Here is a 14,149-nt window from a genome sequence, read left to right as displayed (position 1 = left end):
GCCTTTATTCTGCCTGTAGTTATAATAGTGGTTCTGCCTTTATTCTGCCTGTAGTTATAATAGTGGTTCTGCCTTTATTCTGCCTGTAGTTATAATGGTGGTTCTGCCTTTATTGTGCCTGTAGTTATAATAGTGGTTCTGCCTTTATTTTACCTGTAGTTATAATGGTGGTTCTGCCTTTATTCTGCCTGTAGTTATAATAGTGGCTCTGCCTTTATTTTACCTGTAGTTATAATAGTGGTTCTGCCTTTATTGTGCCTGTAGTTATAATAGTGGTTCTGCCTTTATTGTGCCTGTAGTTATAATAGTGGTTCTGCCTTTATTCTGCCTGTAGTTATAATAGTGGTTCTGCCTTTATTGTGCCTGTAGTTATAATAGTGGTTCTGCCTTTATTGTGCCTGTAGTTATAATAGTGGTTCTGCCTTTATTCTGCCTGTAGTTATAATAGTGGTTCTGCCTTTATTCTGCCTGTAGTTATAATAGTGGTTCTGCCTTTATTCTGCCTGTAGTTATAATAGTGGTTCTGCCTTTATTCTGCCTGTAGTTATAATAGTGGTTCTGCCTTTATTCTGCCTGTAGTTATAATAGTGGTTCTGCCTTTATTCTGCCTGTAGTTATAATAGTGGCTCTTCTATTCATATTCTGTCTTGCAAAATACCATGAATTCCAACTACAGATTAAGGGGTGTTTTCTGTTATACAACCGTCCAGGAATCTGCATGATGTGTGTGTGGGTGTTAAAGAGTGAGAGATTTGTGTGGTCATGGAAACCCCTACAGATACATCCTTGTAACCCCTTCAAAACAAACAGAAGCCCCCATAACCATCATTCCCTCATCATGTTGGCACAGGTCTCAGCTCTGTGCATGTGCCTGTGTGTCTGGACCAGCACATAATTTAAGGCTTACTTCATTTGACCAGTTTGCCACTGATATACTTAACATAATAAAAGGCCTGAGTGTCACATTTCAGTTTTTGAACTACTAAATATTTTGTTGGCACATGGCTGTAAGTGATGGGTCTGAATGAAATGACAGATAACATTCCCTGGTCATTGTGTTGGTCTCAGTGGAGGTTCAGGTTCCAAATGGCAGCTGCTTGCACCAGACACTGGCAGGAATAAGTTTAATTCCCATAGGCACATATGGCAGTGTTTAAGCATCACTGTTCACCCCACTCTCCTTTTGTGTTCAGATTGGACTGAGCAGAGGTCAGCCCTGTTTGTTTTGTAGATTATTTTCTCTGCGTATTACGCCGACAGACCCGGCTGTGCTGCTTTAGATCAGCCGCCGACCCTCGCACACACTCCCCTCCTGGAGCCCTTTTAAGCCGCCTGTGTAATGTAGTTTCCTTATGACCCTTGACCCAAGCTCATTTCAGATCTAGGGCTGCAACTCAACTTTGACATATCACAAAATTCATTAACCTTCTGCAGAAACCGTTTGTGCTTTAATTGTGTCTAATGGGTTGACCTAGGCAAATACAGCTTTGTGCAAAGAACATAAGAACCTCTGTTCATGCCCAGATGGGGTGTGTGTGAGTGCATGGATGGATGTGTGTGTGTGTGTGTGTGTGTGTGTGTGTGTGTGTGTGTGTGTGTGTGTGTGTGTGTGTGTGCGTGTGTGTGTGCGTGTGTGTGTGCGTGTGCGTGTGCGTGTGTGTGTGTGTGTGTGTGTGTGTGCTTTTTCTCACCTGTACCCTGTACCCATCATCATCCTACCCAGCCCATCTTTGTCTTGCCCACTCTTCCCTTTGATGTGCTCTGTACCCTTTTATCTTACTTCTAGTTGCCTGATTATGTCTTTCATGTTCTGTATAGGGAATGTCTGGCTTGGAAAACCAGAGCCTTAAACTGACAGCTGCGCGCTAAGATGTATAAGTTAATTTTACTGCAGATTAAAGAACATTTGAGGCACACTCCATCACATGAAAGAAGGCCTGTGGTCTTCCCTCTGCTGTGTTGAATGTTTCACTGTTCCACAGCACTGGATATTATACAGTTTCTATTTGGCTCAGCACTTATGGACAGATACTGTAGTCTCTTGGCTGCTGTACCTTAATTTATTATTAATTCATATATTAATACAAGTTTTTTAAAGATGTTTTTACAAACATAGTGTTTATGGTGATGGACTTGGTTCCTGTACAAACAAATACGTTTTAGCAAATAAAAGACTCTTGGGGACATTGAGGTTGTTGAGGGAGACATTTCCTCCGTGTGACTATAGAGTGCGCTGTGGATCCTCTGCCTTCCAGGCGTTCCATGTGTTACACGTTCTGTCTGCATGTGAGTAATATCTGCTCCATCAAGTGTGGGTGATAAGAGGACGCTGTAATGTGTTAACCCTGCAGAGAGAGGAGAGAGTGGGGGAGAGAAAGGGAGGAGAGGAGAGAGTGGGGGAGAGAAGGGGAGAAGAGGAGAGAGTGGGGGAGAGAAGAGGAGAGAGTGGGGGAGAGAAGGGGAGAAGAGGAGAGAGTGGGGGAGAGAAAGGGAGAAGAGGAGAGAGTGGGGGAGAGAAGGGGAGAAGAGGAGAGAGTGGGGGAGAGAAGGGGAGAAGAGGAGAGAGTGGGGGAGAGAGTGGGGGAGAGAAGGGGAGAAGAGGAGAGAGTGGGGGAGAGAAGGGGAGAAGAGGAGAGAGTGGGGGAGAGAAGGGGAGAAGAGGAGAGAGTGGGGGAGAGAAGGGGAGAAGAGGAGAGAGTGGGGGAGAGAAGGGGAGAAGAGGAGAGAGTGGGGGAGAGAAAGGGAGAAGAGGAGAGAGTGGGGGAGAGAAAGGGAGAAGAGGAGAGAGTGGGGGAGAGAAGGGGAGAAGAGGAGAGAGTGGGGGAGAGAAGGGGAGAAGAGGAGAGAGTGGGGGAGAGAGTGGGGGAGAGAAGGGGAGAAGAGGAGAGTGGGGGAGAGAAGGGGAGAAGAGGAGAGAGTGGGGGAGAGAAGAGGAGAGAGTGGTGCTCTGGCCTGAGAGGTTTGGCCTCAGTGTGCTACATAGGTCACCCTTCACCTGGTTGAGTCCAGCCTGAGGCCTGGACCTGCTGCTGCCACAGACACCCATACACAGACAGATAGACAGAGAGATTATAATCTCTGGCAGGTCAGAAAATCCTTGACATGCTCCTTCCCGTCGCCTGCCGCGGCTCTTGAACGACACAAAAACCTTTTTTTTTTTTTTTTTTGGCACCGTAACCTGCTTTTGCTGTCTTATCAGTCTCTCTGTCAATCACAATTCAAATAGCAGCCACCCTGACTGCTGCCTCCCTTACCCTCTCTTGTCTCCTCTCTTACCCTGGTCTCTTCTCTCCTACCCTGGTCTCTTCTCTCTTACCCTGGTCTCTCCACTCCCATACTCTCCTCTCTCCTCTATCTTACCTTAGTCTCTCCTCTCCCTTACCCTCTCCCCTGCCCTCTTACCCTGGTTCTCTCCTCTCCCTTACCCTCTCCCCTGCCCTCTTACCCTGGTTCTCTCCTCTCCCTTACCCTCTCCCCTGCCCTCTTACCCTGGTTCTCTCCTCTCCCTTACCCTCTCCCCTGTCCTCTTACCCTGGTTCTCTCCTCTCCCTTACCCTCTCCCCTGCCCTCTTACCCTGGTTCTCTCCCTTACCCTCTCCCCTGTCCTCTTACCCTGGTTCTCTCCTCTCCCTTACCCTCTCCCTTGCCCTCTTACCCTGGTTCTCTCCTCTCCCTTACCCTCTCCCCTGCCCTCTTACCCTGGTTCTCTCCTCTCTCTTACCCTCTCCCCTGCCCTCTTACCCTGGTTCTCTCCTCTCCCTTACCCTCTCCCCTGTCCTCTTACCCTGGTTTTCTCCTCTCCCTTACCCTCTCCCCTGCCCTCTTACCCTGGTTCTCTCCTCTCCCTTACCCTCTCCCCTGCCCTCTTACCCTGGTTTTCTCCTCTCCCTTACCCTCTCCCCTGTCCTTTTACCCTGGTTCTCTCCTCTCCCTTACCCTCTCCCCTGCCCTCTTACCCTGGTTCTCTCCTCTCCCTTACCCTCTCCCCTGTCCTTTTACCCTGGTTCTCTCCTCTCCCTTACCCTCTCCCCTGTCCTCTTACCCTGGTTCTCTCCTCTCCCTTACCCTCTCCCCTGTCCTTTTACCCTGGTTCTCTCCTCTCCCTTACCCTCTCCCCTGCCCTCTTACCCTGGTTCTCTCCTCTCTCTTGCCCTTGTCTCCTCTCTGGGGGAGTTTATGTTGCAGCTGTCCCTTCAGAATAGATCAGTCTTGAAAAACTCAAGTCTTCATGTCCCTCAACCATTCTCATATGGGCTTGTATTGCCCTGGGGGCATGTGTGTGCACAAACACACACACATATACACACACACACATATGTATACATATGGTAGATAAACTGAAAGACCGTATAACACGTCATCCATTCACCCAGAGAACAGTGGCAGGTCTGTGAGTTGCCTTATGGCAAAACTTAAGATAAAGATGAAATTCACTCTACTTCCTGTCCCTGTCATGACTGAGTTCTCTCAAACAATGTATGTTTATGGCTGGAAGAGTTCAGTGGCTTTTAGCCCAGATTACAGTTTTTTTAACGTAACTCTCAGTTGTCAGATAAGGTTGCATGTAGAGACAGACACTAAAGCCGCTTCATTGTGGAGAGACCTGGAAAGACAGCTCTTTCAACAAAGAAAGAGAAGAGATGTCAGATGGAGAAACTCTGATGGAACTGGGTTATTTATTTATTTGTTTGTTGGATCTACAGCTACTATAGCCCTTCATAATATCTTCTATCTCTGAAACCTCTGGAAACAGAAGCCTGCCAGGGGAAGTCATGGCCTGGCGGTTAGGGAACTGGTCTTGTGACCAGAGGGTCGTGGGTTTGATTCCCAGACCTGAGGCCATGACTGAGGTGCCCCTGAGCAAGGCCCTTAACCCTCAATTGCTCACTTGTATAAAAATGAGATAAAATGTAAGTCGCTCTGGATTAGGGCGTCTGCCAAATGCCGTAAAATGTAAATGTAAGATCTCTTTAGAGGGTTTATTATGGTTGCTAGTGATCCTTGAGAGTTAGATTTAGACCACAAACCACCTGAAGCATGTGTGGAGAATTGGTCTGCACACTGGGCCCAATATGGTATGGAGCCACTGGGACAAACATGTGCACCGTCCTGTTTAAAATTAAATGGGCTTTAAAAGAGAAATGGGCATGTGCATGAGGCTAGAACAGAACAGGGCATCGGCTCATAGATCTGACATTGCACTAAACATATTAGTCTCTCTGACTGACATGCAAACGCAGTTGCTTTATGCTTGAGTTACAGTTCTGTGTGTGTGTGAGGGAGAGTTGACGTTAGCATGCAAACATGGCCTCACCACTGTGATCTCAAAGTAAAAAAAAAAAACCATCCAGGGTATTAGGAATATTCTGATATTGATAGTTCTATTATGAACAACTGTGCATAGCATTTCCTTCCAGTAAAAACAAGGTCTAGCAACATACTTCAGTCTGCCAAAGGGCAAAGACTAGTCACAACAGAGAACAGGTATACAGGTGACAGGTGACACCAGTGACAGGTAACTTAATATTTGAATGCATTCTCTTGCCTTTTTAGTAGTGCCATTTTTGTTGATTTATGCATTGCTGTTATCTGCCATAACATGCCTGTATAGAAGCCAGTCCATCAAAACTCCAAATAAGCATGAGCTAATAAACATACTGGAAGTGGAGGAAGTCCTTTTGGGGTTACCCATCAGGCTTTGCTTCTGGAGAGGCGGAGCATGAGACAGGTGAGTGCCTTGTTTAGGTAGGCTTGAATCGCCCTGATCAGTAAATCAATTCCTGTTTGTTTAGCTGAAGATAACTGAAGGAGTCGATGGAATCAGGTGATGAAAGAGGTAGAGGAGGAGAAAGAAAAAGATGGGTGGAGAAATGGGTGTGGACTAGGCCAGCATGAACACACTTAAGCCAGATATAATGCCCCACCAGTCTTTTGACTGTCTTCTACTGCAAAAAATAGCAATATATCAGAAACAAATTGATTGTATATTAGATTTACAAGCTGGGATTTGCAGCAAATCTCTTATTAAAAGACCTGTGCACTGACTCCTAAGAAACGGACTTGTGTACTGACACCCAAGAGTACTTCCACATGAATATTGCCAGAATATTGTCAACATTCCCGGTCACTTCTTGGCACTGCAGTTTTGGGTTGTCCCGCACTCCGAACGTTCTTTTTGCTTTTTTGTATTTCTTTCCTGTTTTGTTGGTGGTTTTTAAAAAGTGTTTTTATGAAGACTTGATCTCAGCCCATTCAGAAGGGCCCTTGGCTGTGGCTCCAGAGGTCATGGGTTCAATCTGGGCTGATGGCGACAGCCATTGTTACCATGAGCAAACTGCCCAGCCCCCGCTGCCCTGAGGGAACAGCGTCTGCACTTAACCAATCTGAGTCATTCTGGGCACAAGCATTTTCTTGAGTAATGAAATAAAATTTGCACAAGCTGTCTGTCCAGTTGCGGCGCTAGAACTCCCCTTCACACCAGTAACATTCGAATGTAGGTCTGTGGCCGTCTATAAACCAAGCAGACATCACTGGAATGTTTATTAGTATGGCACTGGTATTGTAGGAATAAAGGAACTGTAAGAAGAGTTTAACATTTTATTTAGTCAATATTCCAACACTGGCCATGTGATGAAGCTACTGGTATGCTGCAAGTGTTTGTAAGAGTGAAACATTTCGCTAATAGAACGTGCTCAGCTAAATAAAGCTGTGAGAATGTAGGAGCATGTATTGTTCAGAGGCAGTGAAGGTCTGATACTCATGAGTCTGGCCAGATGTACTCAAACATGGAGATAAGCAGCCACATGCCATCCAGAGGCCTCCAAAGAGATTCAGATGATCATTATATGAAAAAGTAGATGTTTTAAATCAGAGTATTCATTCCATGGAGTTCAAACGTTCCAGTAGTTAACACAATGTTCATTAGTATTAAAATGTCTTGTCACTGGAAATGACAAATCCTTATTATCCTGCTGGTCCAAAGATGTTCAACAAACCGATCAGCACGTCTTCTCTTGGCCTCTCCCATGTAATGCTGATTACATCTCTTGAAAGTGATGCAGTAGATAACACCTGCTGTGGTGCATGAGGATGAATGAGTGATGACAATTGATCCTTTTGAGCCAGTTATTTTAGTGGCTGTGTTAATAAATTTGCATGTAGCACATCTTGGTTAGTTGAAGGCTACAGTACCACAGTTGAAATCTGAATGGTCATTTATATTGCTTTTGACGAGCATGTCTTTACTGTTTTTGTCTCGTCTGTAAGAGATTAGTGGAGGATCCTTAAAAAGGGATGTGATCTGTACATCATCCTGGAGGATCCTGAACTTTCAGTTAGCCACTGTTTGTGGGATGATAAGTCAACACCAAAGGAATTCTTGTTGTCTCAGTAGATTGTTTATAGGTCTGTGCGTCCACTCTCTGAATAGGTAAAACACCAGCAAATGCTGGACAAAATGTGACTTCCTTAGCAAAACCACAGTTTTGAAAATTAGGGGTGTATTCAACTAAGGATTTTCATAGTCGAATCTGATTCGTCAGCCTTTCCCTTTAGTCGACTAATAGTCAAATCGGGTTTATTTATTTTTTTTTAGAGCACCTTAAATGGGATCCCGTTCTCATTCAGGACTTTTTTCCTCTTCAAAATAAATACCTAAAACACTCAGATAAATGAATAAACACGTTAGGTTGGCTTTATTCAGCTTTTATTTATTTACTTATTTGTTTTTTTTTTAAACGTTAGAGAACGTTAACCGTCAGTGCGCATTGCGCATGTCGAACTGTCAGACAGGCACTGTGCAAAATGTCAAAAATATTTTAAATAAAATATGCCTGCCTGAAAATATAAAAAAATTGCCACACAACAGCAAAAAAAAATACAAGGAAAGGTTCAAGTAACGGGGTTTAAAAGCAAACAACAACAAAAAATGTTTATAGACCTACTTTGCCGAGATGCGACGAGACGAGACGACTGAAATGACAAACGTTTTTTTTTTCGCCTTACGAAAAATGGTATGCCATGTTGGTTGTTGTAGTGCGAAATGAAAGACGTTGATGACATAACTTGCACTTTACTTTGTTTGGTTCATCTTTATGTTTTTCAAAATACTTTTGAAGTTTTTTAGTAGCCATTATAATCTCGGCAGATGCTGCGTATTGTGTTGCGTGTTCAGCTCCGCTTGTTTGGATTGTGCAACTGCAGGGTGTGATTTATTCATGTGTAGTAAGGAAGATGCCTATTGTTAATTCGCAAACATCATTTAATTAAAAATATTTATTAACAGAAATTAGGACGATTTTATTTGACAAAAGGCTATATATAACGAAAACAAAGACATTTCATGTAACAACTAATGCTTAGCTGCATCCTTGGGCACCCCCATGCAGTTAGAATGGTACATTCGACTATGACGTTCATAGTCGACTAGGGGGTATAGTCGACTATAGTCGAATCAGCGACTATTGCAGGTCACCCCTATTGAAAATGTTTCAATACTTTTCTTTAAGGAGATTTTATTGTCACGTCTGAGTAGTTTTTGCAAGCCTTGGAATGAGAGTGTAGTAGGGTGAGCAGATCTGACATGGCAAAAAAGGACTCAGCAGGGGTCCAAACGGAGTGGGGGTGGGGGGGGCGTGACTAGTTTGTCAACGAAATACTTATGTAAGCTCTGGTAAAACAACGTTTATGACATTTATGAATTTCTGCCCGGACATTTTTTTTAAGTCTCAAAAAGAGGACATCTGTTCACCTTAGTCTGTAGGTTTTAATGGATGGGGGTATAAGTTAGTAAAAAAAATTGAAACATCAAAAAAGATGACTTTTTGAATGTTTTAAAATGTTTTAGATATCTACATCTTTTACTACAGTACAATGCAGTTAACTCAAGTCAACCAGAATCTTCTTCAGAACACATAGCAGTGAAGTACACAAGGTTTCCAGAGAAATCGGATGTTTGATCATCTGATATGCAAGCAAAGTGTGTGTGTGTGTGTGTGTGTGTGTGTGTGTGTGTGTGTGTGTGTGTGTGTGCGCGCGCGTGTGTGTGTGTGTGTGTGTGTGTGTTTGTAACCTGTGACTGCTGTGATTGATTATTTGTGCTGTTTGTGTGTGAGGATCATTATTTTTGGTTTTATAGTTTGAATCCATTTTTAAGAAGATGGTTCCTTTTTGAAATCCTATCATTTCATTTGTGTTTTGCAGTCTTTTTTGTAAACACCATAAAAACATCACCCATCTCATTTACAGCAGTTTGTTTGGCTCTCTCGGGTTTCCTTACAGAACGCAGTACAGCAGTTGCACACAGGCAGCCGAAAGGAAGCGTTCTATTTTTTGTCATGTAGGCGGTCCTAGCTGACAGAGTGACAGGGCCGGCAGGCACGTGAGTGGAGGGGTAAAGAGGAGGCGGGCTCTACCTTGCTGCTGTGTTGCTGCAGTAAGTGGAGTGTGTCAGTGTGCCGGAGGTCTGCCGTGCAGAGAGCTACACACGCACACACAGGCAGCAGAGTCCCGAGACTGCAGGACTATTTGGAAAATGAACCAAGAGAATGGGGATTTAGCTCAGACACCCTCGTCACGACATGGTGAGTTCTGAATCTGACCACAGTGTTTGCTTTGATTTTGAAGGAGGTTGAACTCTGTTGAGGTGTTAATAGTTTTACCTTATGGGGGTTTGAGGGGGGAGGGGTAGAGGAGAGAGAGAGTGTGTGTTTGTGTTTGTGTGTGTGTGTGTGTGTGTGTGTGTGTGTGTGTGTGTGTGTGTGTGTGTGTGTGTGTGTGTGTGCGCGTGTTTATCCACACACATGTCTGTTCACGTGTGTGTACTGGTAATGAAAGGCTTGCCTTTTGTAAGCTGGCTTGTGAGGGAGAAATAGAGGTAGATGTTTTTTAATAGAAAGAATCTTAAAATTGTAATCATTTAAATATGGCAGCATATTTAAGTGCGTGCCTTTGTGTACCTGCATTTTCTCTGGTGTGTATGGCTGTATTCAGTGTGTGTGTGATACAGAGAACACAATGAATGAGTGGACAGGTCGGTCACCCATTGGGTTGGTTGGCTAGGCTGTCCTTGAAACAGGTAAAGTCAAGAACATAGAAGTCTGACCTGGAGACTCAGCATGAAGAGGTCCACTGAGAGCGGTGTGTGTGTGTGTGTGTGTGTGTGTGTGTGCGCGCGCGCGCGCAAGCATGCACATGCTTGTCGTACTGCAGCTGTTTCTGCCTTTCTCTCCTGTCCTCTACTCCTCTCTAGACATCAGAGTGGGTCTACAGAGAGGTCAGGTCTGCCGGGGGAGGTGTGGGTATGTGGTTATTGCTTCCAGGAATGATGGTTTGTTTGTGTGTCATAAAAAACTCTGATTGTCCGCTTTCCACTTTGTAATGCAAGTCTCTGATGACTTCTTAGATCTAGACAGGACAATAATAAGGTAGGAAGGTAGAAGGAGAGTGGGGTAACATGAGATTATGAGTTTGTCAGGAGTCTATCTTTGTGTTTCTATCTTTATTTCAAATTATCCTCCCTCTTTCTCTTCCTGTGTAAGAAAACACGTGTGAATTCAATTTAGCCTCCCCTGTGTTGGGGCTGAAGTGAGTTGACATTGAACCAGGGCCTGGAAAGACACTTCGCCCTGTCTGTGTTCTGGGCAGCATTAGCATTAGTGCATCAGTCAGCCCAGTTCATTCAGTCACCACACAGGCCTGCTCAGGGCCCGAGGAGCACACTGCAGGCTTGGCCCTCCCCTCTTGTCTCACCTCTACTCTTCCCATCTCCTCCCCTCTCCACCCCTCTCCTCCCCTCTTGTCCCCTCCCCTCTCCTCCCCTCCCCTCTCCTCCTTTTCCCTCCCCTCTTCTCCTTTTCCCTCTCCTCTCCTCTTCACGTCCCCGTCATCAGGGAAAGACTGAACTATATAGAAAAATAAAGCTTTTATACTGCCTCCCTAAAGCCTTTAACAGTGCAGAGGTTCATTCAGTGTCACACCGTTTCTCATGATGTCAGTGCCTTTAAATAGGCCCCTTTTGTTCACCACGCCTTTTAACTGCTGGTCTTCCTTTCCGACGGGCTTCACGTCTGCGACATTTGGCACTGCCTCTAACGCGTAACATGATTCATGGCACTTGTAGAGAGGGGGGCCAAGGGCCAGTGGGTTATCTGTTCACCATGTTTGAAGAGCTGGTGTTTTTTTGGGGATGGTGGGCATGTGTGTGTGTGTGCATGTGTGTACACCAGAGTCTGAGACAAGCGGCTTAAGTTTGAACTGAATCTGTTTTCAAGGAGGCGGTCTTGTGTGAAATGTTACTGTTTAACTGACCAGAGGGAAGTGGGTGAAGGATTCTATTTGCTGCCTAGTCCCGAGTGGTGAAGAAATGTTGTCTGGGGTCAAAATGGTACACGGTTGTGAGAAAATAGCCTAATGCATGTTGCAATGGCCAAGAGTGCTAAAAGACCTTGTGACTGGAGCAAGTGTGTGTGTGTATGTGTGTTTGCTTTTGCGAGAGAGTTGTTGTATGTAAGCTGAATGTGCATGCGTAGAAAAAAAAAACTAACAGAGCAGGTTTTGTGTGTTATGAAATTTAGTAAGTGTGTCTGCGAGTGTGTAGTTGTGCACTGCTGTTTATTTGCTGTGGTAAAGGAGTGCTCTGTCTGTCTTACCTGGTAAGACCTTGTGCAATCATCCCCTCTTCTTGCGTTTGATCAATCCTCTACCTCGTCTAGCTGACTGGACAAGCGTGAGGGTGACTGGATGCTCCATAATACATGCACCAGTTTCACTTCATCCTCTCTAGGTGAAGCCCAGTTAGATCGCCGAGTCAGAAGCCATCAGGTTGACTTAGCAGAAACTAAGTCTGTATTTATTGTTGGGGAGGATAGAGAAAGAGAGATAGAGAGGCTGAGATAGAGAAAGAGAGGGAGAGAGAAGAACTGAAGGACAGAAAGATGAAGGTTCATGGAAAGATGTGAAGGTTATGTCCTGCCTGTTAAACAGCGAGTCATGCCCACAGACACAGGTCCTGCACACGTGCTGTGTGATCGCCCTGCCACGGGGGCACGTCTGAACCGTGCATAAACTGACAGACAGCAGGGAGCTGGAAAACCATCTTGTGTACGACATGTTTGAAAGCTTGTTTGATTCATCTCTTTATTTCTCAGCACGCGAAACACACCTACCTTTAACAAATACAAACACACACAGACACTCTCAGGCTAGTCTTTCCTTTTTAATAGTGTATATATAGTGACTTGTTTCCTCAGTATTGCGAGATTCATTATGCTCTCTTCAGCACATTCACATGCCTTTCTCTTGTGCACAAGTGCGTATGCATCTGCTAGAAAGACTACAGCTCAGAGTTCAGAGAGGTAACCTGATGTATGAAGATAAGGTCTGTGTCTGTGCCATAGTGGGTGCAGTAGATTATGAGTATTTTATGTCGTCCAGTGTCTTTTTCTTGTTCTGAAATTCCCATTCTGTAATAACATCCCCATGTATAGTGTACAGGAGGTAACTGTCACACATAAATAAACCATCTCTTACTTTATTGACAGTGTGTGGGTATTCCTACGAGGCTGAGGAGTGGTGTGCCCTATTTAACGAGACACAAATGTTTTACCTGTAAACAGACCAGTAATAGGAGACCATCTCAAAAACAGGTAGGACACTCACCTTCAGGTAGATTGGCATTGTTGTGAGATGGCAAATATAAAAGAATCATTGTACATGGTGATGGACCATTAACTCTACAATAATGCTCATTATGCTCATTAGATATGAAAAAAACATTTTGAAGTCAGGAACTCATAATTCCTAAACCCATAATCCACCATGATACTCGAAGCTCCTCCTACTTGACCTCACGTGTTAACTTCCTGCTGAGTCCAGTCCCAGACAGCGCCACCACACACTCCAGCTCAGCCAATGGAGACACTCATCACAATAGCACAGACTGGGAGGCTATCCATCACTGGCATTGGGCCAAAAGTCAACTTGTAGTCTTTGATGTGAATGGGCTCTGATGTGAATGGACTCTGAGCTTGCTCAGTGTTCTGGGGAGTGATTCTAAATGGCAGGGCTCTTGTGGACTTTCACTGGGGTAAAAATTGTCCAGCCGGTTTAGAATGATCCTTCTACAGGTTCGGATTTCAGGAGATGGATTAAAATTAGCTGGGATTATTTTGAGGAGACACCAGAAACTGCGTACAACATCCAGCCTGTGAGTCTGCCGCCTGTGTGCTTTCACTTCCTTTATTCTGAAATCTTAATTTTCTCCTTCCCAAGGTTCATTTGTGTAGTCATGGAAACCTGACTTAACTGTAGATTAAATGTGCGTAGTTAAGGCATGTTTGAAGATAAACACGTTCAGTGCATTCCAAGAAAGCAACGTGTAAGCTTTTGATATATGCTCAAGTTTGACATAATTGCAGCATTATGATAGCATGTGTGTGCTGATCCTTCTTTAGATACCACATTAGTAAAGGAAAAATGTGGAGAGATCTGGTTTACTGATTAATGGATCTATAGCGATGGGCCTCAGTGGGACAGAGCCCTGGACTATCTGAGTCCACTTTCGTGTCATAGGGATTGGTCTGGACATTCATTAATTGGAATGTACACTGATAAAGAGATTTCCAGAGAGGAGGTGCAGGTTAGCCGTTGTGGGCACAAGCCCCGCGTGGCACTGTTCTGGGGGAAAGAAACGACTCATCTCTTTGCAGACCAACTCGGGGGTTAGGATCTGTTTGGAATCCTTTTTCCCCACAGAGTTGAGTGTACTAGAGTCCTCTCCTGCTAATTGCATTTCTGATATGTGTCTATCAATCTTAATGTTTAGTAGTTTTAATGACATGCACTGACAAAGCATCTCTTTGAAGCTTTTGAAAAGATGGAGAGTACAGAGATTCGCACAGTTATGACCTGCAAGCCTGCGTCAGCTTTTATTCCTCAACTATTGCGGTACCTCCTTGTCCCGCTTTTTGACACGTGCCCTCAGTGCTCCAGTTTTTTCATGCTCACCCATTTTCTACCACCGTCACACCAGGAATGTGACAAGACAGTTTCGCAACTCCAGCAATGCTTCTGCTATTACTCCACAAAGGTATTTTGGAAAGTAAAGTATCCTCTTTGATTTATGAAACGTGTGAACAGTCTGTAAGCCGTG

At 44.5% G+C, this 14,149-nt stretch overlaps 1 protein-coding gene across 2 annotated transcripts in view; it reads left to right on the top strand.

Annotated features, from left to right (window-relative positions):
* Positions 1-9,428: 9,428 nt before the first annotated feature.
* The window catches only part of plekhg4 (pleckstrin homology domain containing, family G (with RhoGef domain) member 4), a 60,541-nt gene continuing 55,820 nt past the window's right edge, over positions 9,429-14,149 (top strand). For both annotated transcript variants that reach the window (XM_077000186.1, XM_077000177.1), the window contains exon 1: positions 9,429-9,581. In XM_077000186.1, coding sequence (XP_076856301.1) covers positions 9,579-9,581 — 3 coding nt within the window. In that variant the 5' untranslated portion in view covers positions 9,429-9,578. The remainder of the gene's footprint in view (positions 9,582-14,149) is intronic.

Source organism: Brachyhypopomus gauderio, chromosome 1 (assembly GCF_052324685.1).
Source record: "Brachyhypopomus gauderio isolate BG-103 chromosome 1, BGAUD_0.2, whole genome shotgun sequence".
NCBI classification, from domain to species: domain Eukaryota; kingdom Metazoa; phylum Chordata; class Actinopteri; order Gymnotiformes; family Hypopomidae; genus Brachyhypopomus; species Brachyhypopomus gauderio.
The sequence above is the reverse complement of the archived record's forward strand: the minus strand, read 5'-3'. Positions and strand labels throughout refer to the sequence as shown.